The following is a 22,693-nucleotide window of genomic DNA, read 5'->3' as shown; positions in this document are numbered from 1 at the left end:
ACAAGGATGGGACTTCATAACCCAAAGCAGTGATTGGACAATTAACCACAGTATGCAAATGGACCAAAACTTACAAAGATCTGAGACCTCGTGACCATGTTGTGACCATTTTTGGTCCATCTTGGGTGCAGCCCTGGTCAGGCTCTTGTACTGCACAAGGTGTATCCTTCAAGGCCTTTCAATAAATACCAACTTTATTCTTAACTCTGTCAAGCCTCTGTTCTAGGTCAGCCTTCTCAAGGCATCACTGGCAGCCTTGGGGCTGTGATCATTCCCTGGGGAGCTTGTTTGTTTGAGGTTTTTTTGCATGAATGGATGGGATCATTTCAGAGCAGAATTAGAGAAACTGGACACAAAAGCAGGGCTATACTGAACCTGACATCCTGTGGAAATCATCCATACCAGCCTTGGGCAAGCAACTCATTACCTCATGTATGCTAGTGAAAAACCAATAAAAAACCAACCAGGATTGACGAGGACTAGCAGGAAATATGGGAAATAAAATTTAAAAGGAAACAAAGAAAAAGTGTCAGATCAAACTTTACAGACCTAAATTCCCTCTGCCCCACCACCATCAGCACTAACAACACTTCTCCAGAAGATGCCCAATACACATCTGCATTTTCACCTGCTATGCCACTTCTGTTCCTGCTCAGGGATACAAGTGCAGGGTTTAAGGAAGGATCATATTGGAACAAGTTGGTTACTGTTGTTGACTGGTACCCAGAAATCAGTGTCACGTGGACAGCAGCATCTTCTGTCCCCTAAGAAGAGAGAGAAAGAAAATGTCAGAGATAAGAATGAACCAATTTTAAAAAAAGTTATTTCCTCTATCCCTGCATCTCCCATATTTAAGTCAGGCACATGGCACTGATGAAACTTTCAGACACATCAGATTCTACTTAAATATTTATTTTGTTATGTTATTTTAAAGAGTTATGTTATTTTAAAGTTATGTTGATTTTAAAGAGCATCTATGAAGATTTAGAAAACTTAAAACAATCACAGACTATGCAGATTTGGATTTGCTATATCCATAAAAGTATATTAAACTAGTAAATAAAATCCCAGACTAAATATGCAGTTTTTAATTTGCAATATTCTTATTAAATTAAGGTGCTTGCTTTTTTCACTGGTTTTTATAAACCTCCTATCAATCCATTTTTAATTAAGCTGGTCCAGAAGAGTCCAGAGTAAACTGCCCCACAGCCAAGACTTGTCTGAGAAGCTGCTCTTTGCCTTTCCCCTAGTGTAGGCCAAGCCAGGAAAACATAAAAAGGCACATTGGCTTCTGACTGCTCCCCCAAAGTGAGGTTTCTTACCCGAGAAGGAACTTTACATTGAATTCTTGTTGAATTCCTGCCCTCCTCCAAAACTGGGCAAGGCTGGGATCCAAACAACACTGCATTTACCCCTTCCAGATTGGTGCCCCTGAGAGTCACTTTAAGTCCTCCTAAAACAAACAATTATTCCATGTTATTCAATATGTAAGACATTTTAATATGCAAAGAATTCTTTGTTTATAGATGACTACAAAAGGCAGTAGCGTCTCTCAGCTGAGCTGATGATGATCTGTTCCAGTTTTGCTGTGCCTGGCTTCCTCTCTTGCACCAGATATGCTTCTTGCCTTTTTTGAATTATTTGAACTTGAATTATTTGAACTTGAATTATTTGAATTCTCCTCCACAATGCAGGACGACTGGATTTGTTTCTCGGTTTATTTTTTAATGACATACTTATTTAAACCAGCAAGCCCTGGCCTGTGATCTCCCCCTTAGACAGATCCCCAGCCCGAGAACGAAATAAGGAAGGAAGGAAGAAGCACTAAGAATGGAAAATGAGCTTAACGCAGCAGGTGCTCTCACAGTTCAAACAGCTGCCAAGCTCCCTGCTGCCAGAAAAGCCTGTAGCATGTGTCTGGGAAACTTGGGATAGAAAGGGGACTTGGCAGGGCTCGAGACTTGGAGCTGTGAGGGAAGTCACGGAGGGATTCGTTCCGTGGAGCAGCGAGCAAGCTCAGCTCTCCTGCGTGCCAGACCGAGCCTCTCCAGTCCCATGTGGGATCATGCCCTACACGAGTCAGACTTGTGCTTAATCTTTCTTCAGCATCCAATTCCAAAGAGTCAAGGTGCTCCTTTGCTTTTCCAAGTGATTAGAAGACTCGGGGATATTTCAAAGAGAAACAGGAAAGAGAACAGGAGTGGGCATTAATGGCAATTCTAAGCTGGAGTTTGTGCTTTGATGCCATTCAGGGAAACTTCAAAATGAAAAGGAAATGGTTGCTTGAAACTTAGGGTTTTTCTCTAGTTCTCAGCACTGCAGAGTTTTGGGATTATGTCTGAACAGACTGCTCAGACAGGCACTAATTAATGCAGCGTTTATTTGTATTTATTAGTGTGACTATATTGTACACCTACTGAGCTTTTATCCTTCTTTTCACATGTGATGTAAGCAATCCTCTACATTAAAGTAATTATATATTAATGACAGATTCCCTTGTACACTTCCCTAAAATTACCTATTCCTGCTAATTCTTTAAACCACCAGAATTATAGAAGTTTAATGAGAATTATAGAAGTTTAGTCTTGATTTCCTGTGGCTGGCAGCAAATCCTGGCCAACAATCAGATACATTAACAGCAAGCTCCTGCTATTCACTGGAACGTGGGAGTATCTTTAGAAAGGCATTCCATGCTTCCAGAGTTAGGTCATGGGGATCTCCCAGCATGGCACCACTGAGACCAGGGATATTTTGACAAGAGGGAGCTGAAGCAGCAAAGTACAAGGTGCTTTGTTGCCTTCCCGTCCTGTAACATTAAATTTGCAGTCAGAAAGAGCAGTAAGTGAAAACTGAAGCCACTTGTTAATGAAAGAGTTGTCAGATAAGGAGCTTCAGATTTAGAGCTCAGAATACTGACTGTTGTGTGAAGACTGGTGCTGTTAAGTTTTGATATCTACATTATATCTATATGCAGTGAAATACTGCCTGTGTGCACTTTACAATGAGATTGAAGAGAGGTATTTGAAATGGGAGAAATTAAAAACACAGATGGAAGCTGTAATTCTTTCCAATTATAAGCGTTTCAGGCACATGTAATGTAAGATAGCATTATACTTGCTTTCTTTTTAATGAGTGACAGATCACTGTAATTGGGAGGAGTGGATTTGCCAGCAAAGGAGAAGCAAGGCCCAAACACTAAAATTTGCCATTGCTGGATTGTTTTTAAGAGTTGTTTGTAGGTGTCTGGGTTTTCTATGAATTAAAAGTGATTCTTAAACGTAGTGTGCCATGACTCTCTCATTAGGGGGAAAAACAGCTAATAAAAGAGTTAGAATAGTTTTCTTCACATGCAACAAAAAAAAAAAAAATCAACAGCAGAAAAAGAAAAAAACAATCCCCCTCTCCCCCAAAACAATGAACAAGAAAGCAAACAAAAAATCCTCAAAACCAGAAGCACAGAAGAAGTGGCTGTAACTTCTAGCTTAGAAACCTTGTGTTATTCCAAGTCCATCCCATGCTCGTCCATGGAGAGGTTTACAGGCATCATTCCCTTTCTCTGGCTGCTCCAAAGCAGCCAAGCATGGCACTGTCAAATCTCCAAGCCACGTGTCTGACCTGCACTGAGGCCAGGACTGCTCTCAGTGGTGATTATCGCCATGATCTCAAAAATAAAATGAGATTTACAGAAAAATGACTGGGTAATTTTACTGCCAGAGTAGACCTGGTTCATGCTGGTTCTGCTGCATTCCTTGCTGCTTGAAAACAAAGGATAATCTGAGACTGTCCTGCATTGCACAGCCCAGGTGGATCAAGAGTGTTTGCCACTGTTTCTCATTGGGTTGAGGAGAATCTTTCCTCTTCAAAAAAAAAAAAAAAATTTAAAAAAAATCTTTCCAGATCTTGTCTTCAGGTATGGAATTTATCACCCTATTTCCTGTTCTGTTTCAAGGAGAGGAGGTATAATGGGAATGGAAGAAGATTCATTCAGCTTTAGCTTCTCTAAGTTTCTTAGCTTTGTACTTAAATACAGGTGAGTTTTCCATTTTCTTCCTCAGAACGTGAATTTGCTTCAGTGGTGCTGGGATTAACTAGAGTTCAGCCATTTCACAATTATAGAATCAAAGGATCACTTATTTTGAAAAAACCCCCTAAGATCAATAAGTCCAGCCAGTAACCCAGCACTTCCAGGCTCACCACTAACCCATGTCCCCAAGTGCCAGGTCTACACATCTTTCAAATCCCTCTAGGGATGGTGACTCCTCCAATGCCCTGGGCAACCATTCCAGTGAAGAAATTTTCCCTAATACCCACTCTAATTAGGCCAGATGAAATCAAATACTACAAAGCTACGTGTCAAATGGATATGGGAGGATGAGTATGAAACAATAATGATTTGCTGAAATGAATGTATGTGCACTTGAAAATATAATTCCCAAACAAAACCACTCAGGAAACAAAGAGCTAAAGAGAGTCTGTCAGGCTTTTGGTCATTTTTAACTGTGCTTTGGGGCACACACAGTGTTTCCAACCATAAAATTTCTTCATCAGCAGGTGAAAATCTTGGTAGCGAAAGTACAGAAGAACCAAAACATGCCATGGCAAGGGAGAAGCAGGAAGCAGCTCCCTTGGAGGGTTCACACCTACCAATCTCTGAGGTGGAAGGAGGTTCAACAGCTCCCAGCGTTGGCTGGACTGTGAGGAAGGTCCCTTGTCCTGTGGTGGCACTGAGAGCAAAGCCGTGAGGTGCCACCAGCAGCGTCACCGGGTGGATCCCGAGCGGCAGCCTCGGCACCTGGCAAACCACTTGGCTCTGGTTCCCAGCCGTGACGTGGCAGCTCCTCTTGCTCACCTCCACCCGCAGGGCCGGCAGCTCCTCACCAAAGCCAGCTCCCCTGAGAACCACCGTGGCCTGGGGCCCTTCACCTGAAGGAATATAATCATCAAGGTGACCCACGAATTTTGGCCTAGACGTGCCCAGAATTTAATTTCAGCCAACAGTTAAAAGTTTTTACCAGCTCCAACAGGACATCCTGGAAACTACACCACTGGTGATATCTAATGCTTCCACATAACAGCAATTCCTGCCGGGCCCTGTCCAGCTGTTACATTTTATCTTAAATTTTAATTAAAAATAACTTGAGCCCAGAGCTGTTTTTTGCTTTAGGCATCAAACCTGCCATTGTTTCTCTCTCCTTTATGGCTCTACCACAGAATCACAGAGTAGTTAAGGTTGGAAAAGACCTCTGAGATCCCCTCTGTGTTCACCACTAAACCAGGTCTCCAAATGCCACATCCACAAGTCTTCTGAACCCCTCCAGGGATGGTGACTCCACCACTGCCCTGAGCAGCCTGTTCCAGAGCCTGACAATGACAATTTCAGTGAGGAAATTTTTCCTAATAACTATTCTAAGCTTCTCCTGATGCACCTTAAGGCCATTTCCTAACATCTTATTTCTTCATCCATGGAAGAAGAGACCAAGCCCCACCTGGCTGCACCTTCCTCCTATCCCTCTTCCCATCAGGGAGTCGTGGAGAGTGAGAAGGTCACCCTGAACCTCATTTTCTCCAGGCTGAACCTCCCTGGTTGTCCTCCCCAGACCTGTGCTCCAGACCCTTCCAGCTCCTCTGCCCTTCTCAGGACAAACTTGTGCACTCAGCATGTCTGCAACTGGGGTTGATCAGAAGTGACCCATAAAAGTGCAGCTTCCATAAAATCAAACATTTACAAAAGGATACACGTACACATGAAATCACCAGCACCTGGCAGGTCTTTTTCACAGAATTTTTGCCATTGTGTTCAGACACCAGGCCCCGTTACCTGATGAATACTCCACATCTCTGACTATGGGTGTCAGTTCCCGGCTGAACTGGAAAGAACACGAGCCAGAACAGTTTGCAGGGACATCATTCACCATCACCACCACCTGGAGACAGACCAGAGCAGGACCTTAAAGTTGGTAAGGGAGCAGAGGTGTTTTCTAGAGCCACAACTGACTGATGGATGCTGGTATCCACCCTGAGCTACTGAGAGCACTCAGTGCCAGAACAGGGAACAGAGAGCTCTTCACCCTGCTGCAGTCCCACTGCAAATTTAACTGCAAATTTAAATAGCAAATTGCTAATAAATGGCTATTAATGGGCTCATCCAAGGCACAGCAGAGCACAGATTTGGATGCTGCATCTCCCAGCCAATCTCCCACCATCCTGGGACCATGCCTCCTCAAACTCCTGTTCTTCCAGTCACCCATTGAAGACTTTTATTGCCTTGCCCCAGTTCTTCCCACTTTGCTTTGGGAATAAATTTACTGTGTTTAAAGTGCCCTGAATGACTAATTAAAATGAAACCTAAAATGTGTCTTCTCAACATGCAGCCCTCGATTTTATTTTTTGTCTCTTGTTGTTCATGCTGAAGAAAAAAAAAGGGGTGTGACTTTGATTATCTAAAAAATATCTTAAGAAATATCCCTCCTGAGATATTGATATTTTTGAAGAGTCAGCTGGAGAAGGATAGGGCATAAAAAAGCCCCTCTTTATCTCTCTCTGGGTGTTAAGCACATGCCAGAAGAGTACACCAATGCCTGCAAAAAGAAAAGCATCTGTCCCAAATAAATGCCAGGAGCACAGAGTTGCTTGGCAGAGACTCAATAATTAGAGGGACATTTTTACACTGCCAGAATAAAGCTTCAAAAACTACCAAAACTGTTTGCTGCTGGTGGTCTTGTTTCACTTGGGCTATTTGAGGGTTTGTGCAGCATGGATGGAAAAGGTGTCACAGGTGGCTAAATCACTGGAGGAAGAGAAACCTCATGGCTGGGAACCAGGCTCATGGAAAAAGCAGGATGCCTTGGCCCCAGATGTTGCACAGCTGGGCTTGGAGCACATCCAGCATCACCCTGTTATGGCCACAGCGCCTGTGAGTCTGCTGGAAACAAAACCAGCAATAGCCACCTTTCTGTAACATCTGAGAGCAGAGATGGAAACAAGTTTGTCCACCCAGCAGACTGAAATTATTCTTGCTTCACCCTGAAGTTCTCCTATCTCTCTCTTCTCTCTTAGGGAATTGAGATCCAGAGAGGTTCAGGACTTGCCTAACTCACAGATGAGTATCCCAGCCACCAACTCATTTATTTTGCCCATCAGTGTGACAAAGTGTTGCAGGTGAATTGTGTAATTCACAGTTTGGTGTCCAGCACCTCAGGACCCACCAAGGGTGGGGGTTCAGAGATTTTCATCCCTTGGTCATGGCTTCCAAAAAAAAGATATAGTTTTCCATCACCCATGATCACCATTCCTCCCATTTCTTGGAGGAAAGTCCTGTTCCACATACCAGGCAGCAGAATATAAGAAATTTATGGCATGGAACATCAGATTCCTGAAAGGATTTACTGGCAGAACAAGGCAGCCAAATACCTGTGAGACTTCTGCAGCTACACAAGTCTTCTGAATCAGTGAAAAGTGTGAGAGCACATCAACTCACCTGTGTTTGGTTGTGGGGGGTGGCAAGCATGTCCCCAAATATTGGTCCAATAAACACACCCCCATCGTAAACCACGCGGGTGGAGACAGTTGGCTTCAGGCCAGTGAGGTTTTCATCAGAGACCTGGCAAAGATCAAAGAATTTAATTTTCTCATCATTTTCTGCCCTGTGATTTTGAATTAAAACAGAATCAAGCAAATAACTTCTGGAAACTTCTCACACTTCTTCCACGAATCATATCTCCACCTCTAAATCTTCATTACTCGAGCTTTCACAATACCTCCCTCTTCCCACCTTCACCTTGCAGGCAAGGAGAGGACAAAGAAATTCAGGAGTCAGGTTTGTAAATAAACTTCTAATACCCAATAATATAACTTGGATTTAGGCATGGAAAGATCTTCTCAAAGCCATGAATTTGGGTGAAACAAGGGCCTGTGCAAGAGCTGAAGATACAGCTCAAGCTTTTTTCACCCTCCAAGCCAACATCTTGAGCACTGGAATTTGTTGAAAATAACATCACACTTTCAGGAGCTGAATATCCAAAGAAATAGTGTTTCCTCTTGAGGTAGGTAGCATCTCAGTCTAAGTCCTTACTCAAAATGACCCTTCTGCTTGAAGCAAAACTAACATGACAAATCTTGAGAAGGGAGAGTGCAAAGTGAACTTTCACCTGAGACTTAAGAGAACCAGATATGAAACCAGACAAAACACTGCTCAGAAAAACACCTTCTTGGCAATTAAATGATGCCACAAATCTGTGACGAGCTTCAGTTGCTGTACTGAAACATCAATGTAGATATAATTAATGAAGATTTCATTTCAGTATACCAGCCCCTTTGCTGTGCTGAAAATACTCTCAAGTTTCCTGGTTTTGAATCACACACCTGATATATTTTCTTGTTCTACAACTGGGGTTTTTTTAATCATTTATTCTGGAATTTGCTTAAGGTGTTGTTCCAAATAGGAACATTGCCTAAATTTCCATGGTGCCTTCATAAAAACAACCATTGTGAGACTGAATCAGCCAAGACCAAAGACATCAAATGGGGACTAAAGTAGGAATTAGTAAAAGAAATTACTGTACACTAATAACGTTGGGCAAGTCCCCAGCTGTTTTTTTCCAAGTCAGTGTCCAGGTGCTTTCATAGCACGAGCTGGATTCTCTGGTCACAGTGAAGTCACTGGTGTTGAAGAAGGGAGCTGTAAAATGATCCACATTGTCCTGCAAAAGCCTGCGGAGCCGGTGGGCAGAGATGCGCACTGAAACTCCTGCAAAAGACATTAGGGAGCAGTGGCTATCTCCATTTCCAGGAGAGCACATCTGCCTGCTCCTAGGAAAGGAAGGGGTTTCATTATTAGTGCAAGGCTGTCATGGTTCAAACCTCTGCAGCTGCCAAAATAGTGAAATTTATTAGACCCTAAACACCAAAAAATTATGGAATTATAGAATAGAATCATAGAAGGATTTGTGCTGGAAAGGACCTTCAAAGGTCATATAATCCCAGCAGATCAGATTGTTTAAAGCCCTGTCCAACCTGATCTCAAATGTTTCCAGAGATGGGGCATCCACCACCTTTCTGGGCAACCTCTGCCACTGTTTCCCCAACATCATTATAAAAAAATTTCTTCCTTATATCTAATCTGAAGATCATCCTCTCTTTTTAATAACAACCAGCCTGGCCTTGAGCACACCCAGGGATGAGGCAGCCAAAACTTCTCTGGCAATTAATTCTTCCCTTGGCTTCCTGCTCAGGAAATCCAGGCCCTGACCTGCATCTTCCCTTACCTGGTATCACTGTGTTGGCCAAGTGGATTTGGAAGGTTCCTCCGAGAGGTGGGGACGACTTCTGCAGCCTCTGGATGGTGAGGCCAACCCTCACATCCTCCGTGGAAACATTCAGGTGTCCATATTCCTCAGAGCCCTCCCCAAGCACTGCACCTCTGTGGGAAAGAGAGGGGGTCACAAGAGAGCACCAGCAGTGGAGACCCCCACGTCACCAACAGCTGAGGACACCTGTGGGAACTGTTGGGGTCAGAAGCACAGGAAATCAACCCTTGTCTGTGGTGCCTGGCTCTGACACCCAAGAGAGCACTGAGTTTAGCATAACACCATGGAGACAGCTTTTAAAGTTAATTAGAGAAACTGGGAATGTGGGTGTATAGGCTAGATAGAGTTTTCTTCAGCCACTGGGTGAGAAAGTTAGAATTTAGGGTTTAAGCTACATTAGAGAATAAAAAGACAACATGGAAGATTTAGGGAGTTTTCCCTTTCTCCTTCTTCCTTCTTCATCTTTTTATGTAAGGGTTTTTGGGTAATAATGGGTGATTGAATAAAGACATCCACAATGCAGCACACAGGTGTCAGGTCACAGGGTCAGTAAGAGAAATAACTTACTTGGCATTTGATTATTGGACAAATAGACATATAAAAGACCTTGAAGAGATTGCCATTTTGCACCTCTCTATCTTAGTGTATGTAGTTCCTTGTACTCTGTAAATATGTAATATAGATAAGGAAGGAATAAACATCCAAGCCCAAACACGAGAAAACCGCCTCTCTCTGATCAATCTCAGTCCTGGAGAAAAGAACCCAGCCACCAATGTCACACCCCAACAGGAACAACACTCCTGAAGGATTTAAGGGGAAGATGCCCAGAGCTCAAACCAAACTGGATATTCCCAACTTCTAACTTCTAATCACTCTCTACAACTCCCTGAAAGGTGGCTGTGGTCAGGTGGGGTCGGTCTCCTTCTCCAGGCAGCAGCTGACAGAACCAGAGGACACAGTCTTAAGCCGTGCCAAGGGATATTTAGGCTGGATATTAGGAAAATATCACCTTTACACAAAGGGTGATAAAGTATTGGGATAGTTTGCCTGGGGAGGTGGTGGAGTCACCATCTCTGGATGAGTTTAAAAAAAGACTGGATGTGGCACTCGGTGCCATGGTCTAGGTGAGGTGTTAGGGCTGGGTTGGACTCAATGATCTTAAAGGTATCTTCCAACCTGGACATTCTCTGATTCTGTGAGTTATGCAGGCAATGCACAGAGCAGAAAATTATGGAAAATGACCTTTTAAAGTATATGATAGAAGAATAATTTGTATACCATCTAGCACCAGGGAGTGCTACCCCGGTACTTGTGTTTCTAAAGAACCAGCGCTGCACAGCCGAGACAGCATCTGGCACAGCAAAGCAAAAATATTTCCTGCTTCACACTGCAATCTCCTCGAGCTCATGAAAATCTCAAATTCCCTGAATAACAGTGAGATTTCATACTGTACAATCATTTAGGTTGGAAAAGACCCCTAAGATCGAGCCCAGTTTTTAACCCAGAATTACCAGGTCCATCATTAAACCATGCTCCCAGACACCACATCTGTACTGGGGTAATTCAAGTTCACCCAAAGTCCAGTTTCTAAAAGTTAAAATGCTTTTCTCATTTGCCACTAAAATTCTCGTGTTTCAAAGGAAAAGGAGCCTCTCTGTGGTACAACGATGCCACCGTGTGTTAAGTGTCTGGATAACAAGTGGCTTCTGCAAAAAAAAAAAAATCCAAAAAACAAAACCAAAAGGACCACTGAGCCCTTTTTACAGCTGGTACAAGATTTCAGCCAATATTCCTGTTCTGATAAGAGTAGGAGTCGTGGTGGATTAAATCAGAGCCTGTATTCAGCGGAGAGATACAGACAGGTTTATTTTGAAGATGTCCAAAGACAGTGCTCAGCCTACCCATTTTTGAAGCTTGTGCTGATTCCTGCTTTTCTCTGATACCTTCCTCTGTGAGATGGAGAAGCCCACCTGTGCCACACATCATTTTTATCCTGGTGAGAGGTGCTGTGATCAAACTGTGTCTTAATCCTTTTTCTTTTATTAGCTAAACAAGTGGAGCTTCCTAAATCTTCATCTCCTAGGCATTTTCCTCAGCTCCATAATGATTCTTATAGCATTTTTTACCATTTTTTTCTAAATTTATTTGAAAAATACAGCCATCAGTTTCATTTGCAGCATTCCAATGTCAGTCTTCAGGCTCCACAGAGGAGTAAAAATTTTCCCTCTTCCTATTAGCTACACCTCTGGTTACGCATCTCAACCACCACAAACATCCTCCCTGCATTCTCATTCTTGCCCTTACCCTTGGTGGTTTATGTTAAAATACCACATTTGACTGATCTGGATACAATCCAACTTTTACAGGACTTATTTTTCTAACCTTTAATGTTGCAGCCTCTGATCTAGTCATAGCCCATGTCTCTGATTCCTCTGTCATTGTTGGGAGGAACAGAAACCTCATCTCAGCAAACAAGGACACCCAAGGTGGACTCCCAGTGCCTCATGTGGGAATTGGTGTCATTAATTTTGGAGACACCTCTGGATGATCTTCACCCACTGTTCCAGAAGGGCTTAGATTTCCTTCCCATCCCACGTCACACCACGGATATCTCACACCACAAGTGATCTCAAACCTCTTGAGCCCCTCTGGTTTTCAGCAGCTGAACCCAGCTGACAAGCTGCTCCAGATACACCGGGGGAGCTGCACGAGGTGTGTCAGGACATTGAGATGAGCTACTCACTGTCCCTACCTCAGAGAGAGAAGGGGCAGGCTGGGACCACAGCCAGAGACCCTCCAGGACACGTTGTAGGTGGGAGGAGACCCCACCACAGACACGGCTTCAATTGTCCTCCCCCCTGGCTGGGGGGGTTTGGGGTCTCTCTGAGAAACTGAAAGAAAAAACACAAACATTCATTAGAACAAGGAGAGCCCAGGGTATTGTCATTTCACAGCTGGAAACACCTGCTTGGGTGTTGGGTTTTTTTTGTTTTAAGTTATATTTCATAGAATCATTAAGGTCAGAAAAGGCCTCTAAGTTCAGAGAGTCCAAGTGTTCTGCAGCACTGCCCAGTCCACCACCAACCCAAGTCCCTACATATCTTTGAACCTTTCCAGGGATGGTGATTTCACCACAGTCTGTGCCATTTGTACAACCACGCTTTCAAATAAACCAAAAATATTGATATTTTGGAAATTCCTTCTTGACTGCTGTCACAAAAAAAAATAAATAAATAAGTATAAGTTCAAGAAAAAAATATGGTTTTGTGCCTGTTGTGTAACTTCCCTTTGAAAAAAGTTTCATCCAGCTTTATTGCTATAGATTTAAAAGAATATCCTGGGGGGGAAAAAAAGCCCAAAAGGTTTGCCTTTACCTATCACATCTCTGTCAGCAATGATGAGCTCATCAAGATAAAATGATCCAGGTGTTTCTTTTTGCAGCACAGGGCTCTGCAAGCCTATCTGATGCACAAATACTGGGGAACTGGCTGGGAGGTCCTGGAGAAGCACAGATTGATTCACACACCTCTTCCAGAGGTTGCTGCAGGTAAATGTCCAGCTGGAAGACACCAAGGTTGGGACAATAAACAAATCCGAGGTGATTGTGAAGATTCCAGGTAGTATCAGGCGCTGGTTTTGTTACTGCTGGTGATTAGCACAAGCTCAATGGTTTGTGATTACTCACCATGCCCTTTTGGGTTGCTCAGAGCTGGAAATGAGGATTTAGATCTCTGCTTATATTTCCCCCTCTGAATCACTAGAGTGGGATATGGGAATGACCACACTTACTTTATTTTTGGCAAAATACCACAGCAGCATCAGTGACCCCAATGGGGGTCAACCCAGAATTCAACCCCTCAGTTCTCTTCAGGTTCTTCAAACACTCCTGATTTTTTTTTTTTTTTTAGTCTGCTTGCTCTAAGCTTTATGTCTGCTACCAAAAGTTTTCCACTCATGGAATTTTAAGTGAATAAAGAAAATTAAAGGCTACACCAATTTTCAAAGGGTGGAGTAAAAAAACAAGCAATTCTCTCTATTACTGCAGAAAATCAACTGGGAAATAAACTGGGAAATTTATGTTCTCAAAAATCTTCAAGTATACCTGTGTGACACTGAGGTGAGATAGTGCACATAACAAGAAACATGGAAATTTACTGATTAAATCCTCCAAAAAGCATGAAAACACATTCCAGCAATGCTTCTGTAGGGACAGAGCTTTTGTCAGATTACTCCAACTAACAAATTATTCCTATATAAATAAGAACTTCCCTCAGTTTTCCTACTGCACCTTCCTGCTATGCAGAATGTAATCTCTGGTAACTGTAATTGTCTGGATACCTTTTAGAGTCAGTTTCATTGAAGTCCCAGTGGCAGGTGAGGTTTCTCCTCACTGGACATGAGGAGACATTGGTGTAGGACACTGAGAGATGAAGGATATTGCTCATGTGGCCTTTATGTGCAAAACACACCTGCAAAAGTGGGGGAAAGATTTTCACAAATCAAAACACAGCTAATTTATATATGATGTACATGTAAGGTAAAGGGAGATATGCTACTTCAGTTCTGGTTTAACACTGGGTTCTTCAGCCTGGAGAATAAGAGACTGTGGGGAAACCTTAAGTCCTCTTCCAGTGCCTAAAGGGGCTCCTTCCAAGAGAGCTGGAGAGGGAATTAGAACTGTAGAAGACAGTTTTGGCACCCAGGTGTGCCACACCATGGCACCAAACTGACCCCTGGGGCTTCCCTGAAGTTTTGGGTTTATTCCTGTCAAAAGCATAAGATGAGAACAAAAGCGAGCAATAATGGATTGCCAAACAATAAAGGATTTTTTTTGTTTTGTCAAGAAATGGTTTTCCTTGTCTCTTCCACCTTTCTCCAACATCATCCCACTTTTTCCTTTCCCACAGCAAGGGTTGCATCCCCAGGAACAGTTAACAGCCAGCTGTGTTAAACAGAATCTACATCTCAGAGATCCAAAACCGCTCTCAAACCAAATAAAAGATGCTCTGCCCTGTGCTAAGATACAATGCTTGGTAGATTTGGGGGAATTATCAGCTGACCAAATGACTTTATGTTGTTTATTAGGCTCTGAGCATTCAGTGTCCAGTGCAAGCTGCTTGTTACGAGCAGCCACTCACATGTGTGTATTTAGCAAGGTCATATCTTGGTAGCATTGATGGGGAAGTTTTCACCAGCTGGCTTGGTCTGTGGATGCTGAACCTCCCACAGAAAGGCTCTGTTCCACTGACAACATGTCCTGTGGTGGTGATGTTCTTCATATCTGATAGAGTAAAAAAAAAAATTAAAAAAAAAGAGGAAATTAGAGGTTTCAAAGCTATTCAGAAGACACCAATACAGTCAAGATTTATGAAAATACAAGTGGGTATCCAGAAATTGTCAATACTCTAAGAATTCTCCTGACAGAGTTCAAGAAGTCTTCGTACAACACTCTCAGGCACAGATTCCTGGGGTTGTCCTGTACAGGTCCAGGAGTTGGATTTGATGATCCTTGTGGGTCCCTTCCAACTCTGAATATTCTATCACTATTTATCATATTGATCATGTTGTTATTATATTGATTTTTATACTGACTGTTGTTATTATATTGACCATGTTGTTTTGGATGCATGCATACAAGAAATAGATAATAAAAATGAATACGTACTTACACCCATTAAAAGTTTAAATTTGCTACCAGTAAAAGTTTAAAGAACATTTATGTCATAAAAGAAGAGCAATTCTCACAATAAATACTGCTTATTTGCCACAGAAGTTCCCTACCTTCTTTCTCAAAACCACAGTGAAAAAGGATTTTAGCAGAAGTTGGCTCAGTTTCACATCCTACTGAAAGGAGTTCTTCTATTGCTGCTTGCACCTTTAAAAGAAATTAAGAAAGTGAAAAGCAGTCAGTTACAATCATTTCAGCAGAGACTCCAGCACACACATCATCACTTCATTTTTCATCAGCCAGGGATCTGTGGCACAGCAGCTCTGAACAAGCAGGCAGCCAAATATTAAAAGAATTAAAATGGTAAATAATAATATAACAAAATTTATCTCAACAGAGTGTAAACTTCCATATCTGAGAGCTTCCAGGGTGTGAGACATCCTCAGTCTAATGACTGGCATGGAGCCATCACTCAGGGTCACTTTAATGTTGAAAAATTGCCACATCAAGAGACTGTGGGCTGCTGAAGAAGCCAGCCACACAACACACATCTGGCCTCAGAGGAGAAGTCCAAGGATCTGGATCAGTGAAAGTCCAAGATATCTGGACACTGTGATAAGATCACAATACACCTGGGAGTCAACACTCAAGAAAAATAATCCCATTGTAAGACTTAGGAAAAAAAAAAAAAAAAATCACCTCTACAGGACTAAAACTTTATCTCATTTTCTGGGCAAAATCTTAACTTCTCTTGAGCACCAATTGCACCCCAGCAGAAGACCCCATGTCTCTGTTTAATTGCACCTACCTGGTGAGCTGTAGCATTTGTGGGGATCATCCTCAGCGTGTTGTTCCAGGAGATACTGAAATAACCTGTACCAGACACAGCCAACATCTGGTGAAAAAAAGAGAAGCAAATCAAGAAATAAAAACAGATGCAAACTGCATGAGACACTTCAAACCTGGCATCTTCTGCTGAGAGGATTTTACAGCCAGCACTTTGCCTTTTTAAGCCTCTGTGAACTAGGGATCCCTTCCAAGAGTCACTTCAGCTACTCTGAAACTGCCCTTGTCCTACAAGGAACAGGATTCTTACACTGACAGAGAACAAGGGATACATGACCTGTGCAGCTACAAATGGTCCTTAAAGCTCCTGATCTGCAGGAGTTTAACCATTAGGAAAAAGCTTCCCTCATTCTTGCGTGTTTACACACACTCACTAATGTTCATAAAAACCACAGACAGCTTCAGCTCACGATGCTCTTCTCATCAGCTCCTGATGCTAGACATCAGCTGCCTCAGGAGGGTGGGAACAAGGTGGAAACACACATTTTTTCACATCTAGCACCAGCAAGGCAGTAGCAGGCAGCACTGACCTGCACTTCTGGAAGATGCAGGGCACGAGCCCGAATTTCGTGTCTCTCAGTGTAGTAGCCGTTCACCACATGGGGGTCCAGCCACGTGTTGTGTATCTGGACTCCAACTCTCATCCCCTTGCTGGGTGTCTTGTCATGATGCAGTGCTTCCAGGTAGTACCTTGAACCAGCAGTTAGCTCAAATTTCTGGGATTTTGGCTGCCAAAGTTCACTCCAGTTCTTCACCCAGTTCTCAGACCACTCCGAGTTGCCAGCAGGGAGAGAAGCAATTCTCACCTGTGTGCAGAACAACCAAATCACAGAATGGTTTGGATGGGAAGGGACATCAAAAAACATCTCATTCCACCCCCTGCCATGGGCAGAGACACCTCCCACTATCCCAGTTTGCTCCAATCCCCATCCAGCCTGGCCTTGGACACTTCCAGGGATTCAGGAGCAGCCACAGCTCCTCTGTGCCAGGGCCTCACCACTCTCTCTCAGGGAAGAATTTCTTCCTAATATCCAATATAAACCAACTCTATTTCAGTTTGAAGCCATTAAACCAGTTAGCGACATTTCTCCAGCCCCAAATAACATTTAGTCAAATGCCACAGCTCCAAAAATAAAAAAAACAAACAATATATTTGTGTTTATAACTGATAGCAATGGGTTGATGGCTCACAAATTCCTTCCTATTATATAGGAAAAGCCACAATTTCAAAGAACTTTGGTTTAAGGTTCAATACCATAAAGAAGATAATTCCTATGCCTTCCCCTAACACTAATAACAGTTCCCCAAATAACTTTTAATAGATGTCTTCAGTTCAGAGAGAAAAATTCTGAACTGACAAAAAAAATCTTCTGGAAAAGACAATCAATTACATCAATTACTCTGGTTGCAATAATTACTTTTTTTTTTATGAGCTATATAATGGATAGGACTGATGTAAAATATCAAAAATAATCACATAGATTTGACTCTGCAATAGATTCATAAGAGACAATAAACCAATCCACACTGGGGAAATTCCCGCTTAATATCACCTTAATTAAAACCCTTTTCATCCTTGTTTTTCATTTCATCTAATTTTTCTCTACCAAGAGTAATACCTTCTGTTTTGGATCTTGGGACAAACTTAAGTAGAGAGATGCCTGACCATCTGCCTGAATCCAGAAGGTGTAATTGTTGGTCTGAGGAGCCACAAAAAATCCACGGAGTCTGGAGCTGAGCAAAAACAGAACATCCATAATATACAAAGAGTTACAGCAAAAAAAAAAAACCCCAAACGACACACCTCACCTTCACACGTACACTGAGTAACAAGAAAACATCTTTAAACCATTTTAACAAAGCAAACCTTGCTATTTTAAAGCTGAAGTAACCTCAAAATGACCCAATTTCGCATTAAATGTCAATTATGCTTCACAAAAGTTTCAAAAAGGAAAGAAAAAACAGTTCAATGAAACTAAATATGATTTTGTTGCACTTAAGTGCATTTCTCCTCAAACAAAGTCTTAACCCTGAACATGCAGGAAAAAGTCAGAACCACACTCAGAATCAAACTAAAAGCAGAGAAGTGGTAGAAAAATGTAAGAGTTCATGCACATTGCACAGATTTTCAAGGTTGTTTCTTAAGAGGAAATAGGAACCAACACAATTCAGGAACTTATTTATTTGTATTAACTCCACTTTTGCTTCCAGCATCAGCTGAGAATCTGCCCTTCCACATCTGACCAGATCTCCAGCCCAAAATGGCCTCAAATTTGAGCTCCTTCTACTTCCAGAGCAATTTTTATTTTTTTTCTGTGGTATTTCAGCATAACTAGGCCAGGTAGAGCAGAAATACTGAGGGAAGTCAAAAGGCAGAAAAAATAAAGCACTTCACTGCATATTTTAAGCTTCAAAAGGACCTCGGAGCAAAGGGTTTGCTTTGATTTATAGGAGCTATGCAGTGAGGCTCTGCTATAAAGAGCTGTCAGGTGTTTTTGCTACACCTTACACTGCTAAAGGTGATTGCCATGGCTTCACGTCTCTTTTTAAGATCACTGAGTACCTGAAGGACTTCTTTGCCCCAGACAGAAACCTTACTGGGGAGCTGGCATTAGGTACAAACTGCCATCTGTATCCAGGACCTGCTTCTGTCAGATCAGAGGCATCATCCCAGACTTCAAAGAGAAGCCCTCTGTTTCCTAGAAAGTTAAAACAAAAGTATTCTCAGCAGCAGCCAGCAGAAATCCCAGAGCACATGCTGGAGTCAGTGCTGTAGGAGGCAGGCCAGAGAGAAAATTTTAATAATAAATTGGTTCTGTTTGTGGGGTATTCTGCAGTCTGAGGCAGAACACAGATCTCACTATAGGGAATTTGTTTTACCTTGAAAGCCTCCACCAGAAATAAAAAAACTTTGCAAAGAGAACATCCAACCTCTCACATGTCTGCTCTTGCAGGAAAAGGCAGTGAGATGACCCACAGTCAAAGTTAAGCCTCATTTTATGCACTAAAGTCTCCTACTGCAATGCTCTACTCCAGGAGTGTCCCCAGAAGCCTCTTCAGTAGCTCCAGTTCAGCTATCCTTCCTCTGAATGTTATCCACTCATTTTTCCCATCATTTTCCACAGCCATGCAGACCAGTCTGATCTTCCTCCCACCATCTCCTGTCTGCACATGGTGGGCTGAACTCTCCACCTTGGTTTTCCTGCCTACAGAATCACAGAATGGTTTGGAAGGCACAGTTCAAGTTTATCCAGCCCAACTTCCTGCCAGGAGCAGGGACATCTCCAACCAGAGCAGGTTGCCTTGAATGTTTGCAGGGATGGAGCATCCACCACCTTTCTGGGCAAACTGTGCCATGGACTCACCCCCTTTTTTGTAAAAAAATACCTTCGTTAGAAATAATTTAAATAGCTCTTAATATAAAACCATCACCCCCTGTCCTAGTATTAAACAATTCCCTAATAAAAGTTTATCCCCATGTTTCTGAAAGCCCCTTTTAGGTACTGGAAAAGGATCTCAGGTGTCCCTGGAGCCTTTTTTTCTCCAGGCTGGATAACCAGTCTTTCCTCATGGCAGAGGCCCTCCAGCCCTTGGATGATTTGTACCCCCTTCCCTACCACCCCAAAAGGAACTGCCTTGCTGTTGAAGCAGTGTTTTGGAAAGCCCTGTATCTTGATCTCATTCATCACCAAAGGGCTCTGCCCTGCATTTCTGTGTGTGTTTGCTTGTTTGGAGCTTCAGGAACACCTCACCTGGCTGGGGGGCACCAAGCCTCCTGCCCTTGCCAACAGGCTCGGTGGTGCATCTGATTTCCCGGGGAGAGACGTGCTTGACTTTACAGGGAACACCTGCAGCAGGGAGAGGAGACAAATGTGCTGTGGGAGGCTTGGAAACACAGCTGAGCTGCAGCATAAACACATCTCAGAGTCCTGGGATGGTGTGGGTAGGAAGGGACCTTACACACATGGAGTTCCAAGCACCTTTCTACGGACAGCATCACCTTCCACTAGACCAGGCTGCTCTGCTGGAGCTCCTTTAGGAACTGGAAAGTGCTCCAAGGTCTCCTTGGAACCTTATCTTCTCCAGTCTGAGCAGCCCCATTCTCTCAGCCTTTCCTTATAGTACAGGTGTTCTATCCCTCTGATCATTTCTGTTTCCCTCTGGATTCATTCCAACAGGTCCATGATTTTCCTGTGTTGAGGACCCTGGATGTGATACTCTGGGTGGGGTCTCACCAGAGCAGAGAGGCAGAATCCTCTCCCATCCACCTTGTTCCCAAAAGGGATCAATATTTTGCCACAAGCCTGGGCTGGTACTACCAGCAAACAGAACAGTTCATGCCCAAAATCACAATAACTGGACCTTCCTGGAGATGAGTCCTACAATTCCCACACTGGTGTCCCTGAATATCTCTTGGGTTTTGCAGCAAGGGCCAAAATGAATTTTTAGAAAAAGAATTCACATGTTTCTGTTCTTACCTGCAGCAGTGACCTGCACTGGCTCCTCAAAGAAATCCCCAGTGACAGTGAGATCAGTGCCCCCTGCCAGGCTCCCTCCGGCTGGGAACACGGAAAATATCTCTGCAGGGGAAGGAAAAGAGGGATCTGAGCACCAGCCTTGCAGAGGTTAATCCCAGCCCCATTTCTGGGAAAGCCTGCAGTGCACTTGCACTGTTCCAGCCAGAGCAGGCTCCTGTGAATGAATCCAGCTTCTCACTGATCCCTTTTTTTGGCAGCCCCTGGGATGACACCAGGAATGAAAAGCACGGATAATGTGGCCACATGGCAGGGGGAGCACTGCAATGCTCGGGCTGTTACTCAGCAGTGGCTGCATCTGTTTGCTCAGATTGCAAACGGCTCTGTTCTGTGCTATTGAGGATCTCTGGGGGGAAAAAGGAAAAAAAAAGCAGAATTAAAACCGTTTTGATCTGTTGACCTTCTCTGACTCACGTCTCAATTTAGTCCTTAGGTTTAAATGTTACCACCCCTTCCAATCACCCCTCAGACTTCAGGGACAAATGGAGGGAGCTGAATATCTGAGTGTCCACATCATGACCATGAGATTCTTTCAGGACTTTATCTGTTACAGGTGTCCCATTCCACAGGAAAACAATTAATCTTTTTGATGACCATTACCCACTTTGCACTCATACTGGAGTTTAACCACCCAGCTCTACTTATATAGCTCTGAAAAAAAAAAAACCAAAAAACAAACTAATAAGATGAGGGATTTTGGTCTATACCTGCATCATTTTTATTAATTTATTTGGTGTAAACACTAATTTTACAGTGCTGACTACCACAGTACTGTCTACTGGACAGATCTAGCAGATCTTTCTGCTCATGCTCTGCCCACAACCAACTTCATGTGTGGTTATTTCATTTTAGTCTGCTTTGAACTGTAAATAGACACATAAAATTACCCTTCTTAACAAAGAGTTGGCTACAATACAGCTTGAAATGTCACATGCAGGTAATTTTTATGTACCTTGAATAAATTTTTTAACTAATGTTGCAGCAGCGGGCCATTCACCACTTATCCAGAACTCAATTCTTGGAGTAGCTGAACATCATCTCCTCCCTGTAGCTGATGTGGGAGTTCTCATCCTGAAGGCTGCATTTCCAAAATTCCAGCCTCACCAAATACAGAGTGATTTAAGTGGGAAAAGCTGCTCAATGAGCAAGACCTCGACTCTGTAACTGATCTGACAGGACAAGGAACAACACAGAAATCTGGTTGTCTCGTCATTTTTGATCTGCAGCTTTTTGCTTAGTCAAGCCCATACCAGGGGAGTGGAAAACCAAAATAGGAGGACAAAACAGGATTGCACCCCTGGGAAAAGCAACAGTGAGAGGTCTTTGCTTAGATCACTCTGGGACCAGTGGAAGACAGATGGGTCAGTGAATACCTGGATGAGTCTGATACAGGAAAAGCTCCTGTTTGGCACTGATGAGCCAAGAACCTTTGTCTACTGCTGACCTGCAAGAGAGAAACTGCCTGAGAGATGCTGGGCCATGTAAAGGAAAACAGACTTTCATTTGGCAGGGCTGAATTCTCACTCTCCAGAGGAACATTTCTGCAAGCTGAAACAACTCCCTTCACCAGCACATGGAGGCAATGATTCATGAGACCCCCATTACATGGCTGAAGCACTTTATTACAAGTACTAGCAGATTGTAAAGTATGTTTTGACACGGTCAGAACCTGTTTTCACCTCCTTTTATGGTTAAATTCTTTCCCATTTGGATGAATAGTCAAAAAGAAAGTGAAAGGATTTAATTCAGCTAGATTTAACACATCACAGAATGGTTTGGGCAGGAAGGGATGATAAAGAACATCCAGTTCCACCCCCTGCCATGGTCAGGGACATCTCCCACTATCCCAGGCTGCTCCAAGCCCTGTCCAGCCTGGCCTTGGACACTTCCAGGGATCCAGGGGCAGCCACAGCTTCTCTGGGCACCCTGTGCCAGGGCCTCCCCACCCTCCCAGGGAAGGATTTCCCCCTAATATCCAATCTGAATCCATCCTCCTTTAGCAGGATCATTCAGGATCCTTCCTGAATCCCCCTTGTCCAAGATAAGGTATCTTATGTTTTGGACACTGAAGGTAAAGTATAAAACACCAATGTGGAAATGCTTTGAGAGAAAAATTCCCCTTTTTTTTTCTCCCCAATCAAACAACCATCTTCTCAAGATAGCAAAACCTTTTATCTAAGCAACCAAATCATGATTCAGGAAAAACATTTTTCACTCTTCCTGGACTCAAATGCAGCTGTATTCCCGTGTAAAACCAGAGAAGAAGAGAGAAATTATTCTTTTACTCACTTTCCTTTGTTAAACACCGAGAAGCTGACGTTGTGGGACCCTGGGGGAGA

At 43.1% G+C, this 22,693-nt stretch overlaps 1 protein-coding gene across 5 annotated transcripts in view; it reads right to left on the bottom strand.

The window, feature by feature from the left end:
* PKHD1 (PKHD1 ciliary IPT domain containing fibrocystin/polyductin) overlaps window positions 1–22,693 on the bottom strand; it is a 237,704-nt gene that overhangs the window by 204,257 nt on the left and 10,754 nt on the right. For all 5 annotated transcript variants that reach the window (XM_058835020.1, XM_058835023.1, XM_058835022.1 and 2 more), the window contains exons 10-29: window positions 22,644–22,683; window positions 21,728–21,798; window positions 20,298–20,399; window positions 19,572–19,667; window positions 18,383–18,518; window positions 17,439–17,553; window positions 16,350–16,625; window positions 15,782–15,868; window positions 15,087–15,180; window positions 14,444–14,586; window positions 13,644–13,774; window positions 12,680–12,864; window positions 12,058–12,196; window positions 9,264–9,418; window positions 8,562–8,746; window positions 7,478–7,600; window positions 5,819–5,924; window positions 4,645–4,923; window positions 1,323–1,453; window positions 629–764 (exon numbers count right to left, since the gene is read on the bottom strand). In XM_058835020.1, the coding sequence (XP_058691003.1) occupies window positions 629–764; window positions 1,323–1,453; window positions 4,645–4,923; window positions 5,819–5,924; window positions 7,478–7,600; window positions 8,562–8,746; window positions 9,264–9,418; window positions 12,058–12,196; window positions 12,680–12,864; window positions 13,644–13,774; window positions 14,444–14,586; window positions 15,087–15,180; window positions 15,782–15,868; window positions 16,350–16,625; window positions 17,439–17,553; window positions 18,383–18,518; window positions 19,572–19,667; window positions 20,298–20,399; window positions 21,728–21,798; window positions 22,644–22,683 (2,730 nt within the window). The remainder of the gene's footprint in view (window positions 1–628; window positions 765–1,322; window positions 1,454–4,644; window positions 4,924–5,818; window positions 5,925–7,477; window positions 7,601–8,561; window positions 8,747–9,263; window positions 9,419–12,057; window positions 12,197–12,679; window positions 12,865–13,643; window positions 13,775–14,443; window positions 14,587–15,086; window positions 15,181–15,781; window positions 15,869–16,349; window positions 16,626–17,438; window positions 17,554–18,382; window positions 18,519–19,571; window positions 19,668–20,297; window positions 20,400–21,727; window positions 21,799–22,643; window positions 22,684–22,693) is intronic.

The sequence above is a fragment of the Poecile atricapillus genome, chromosome 3 (genome assembly GCF_030490865.1).
Source record: "Poecile atricapillus isolate bPoeAtr1 chromosome 3, bPoeAtr1.hap1, whole genome shotgun sequence".
Lineage (NCBI taxonomy): Eukaryota > Metazoa > Chordata > Aves > Passeriformes > Paridae > Poecile > Poecile atricapillus.
This window is presented reverse-complemented; position numbering and strand designations above follow the sequence as displayed.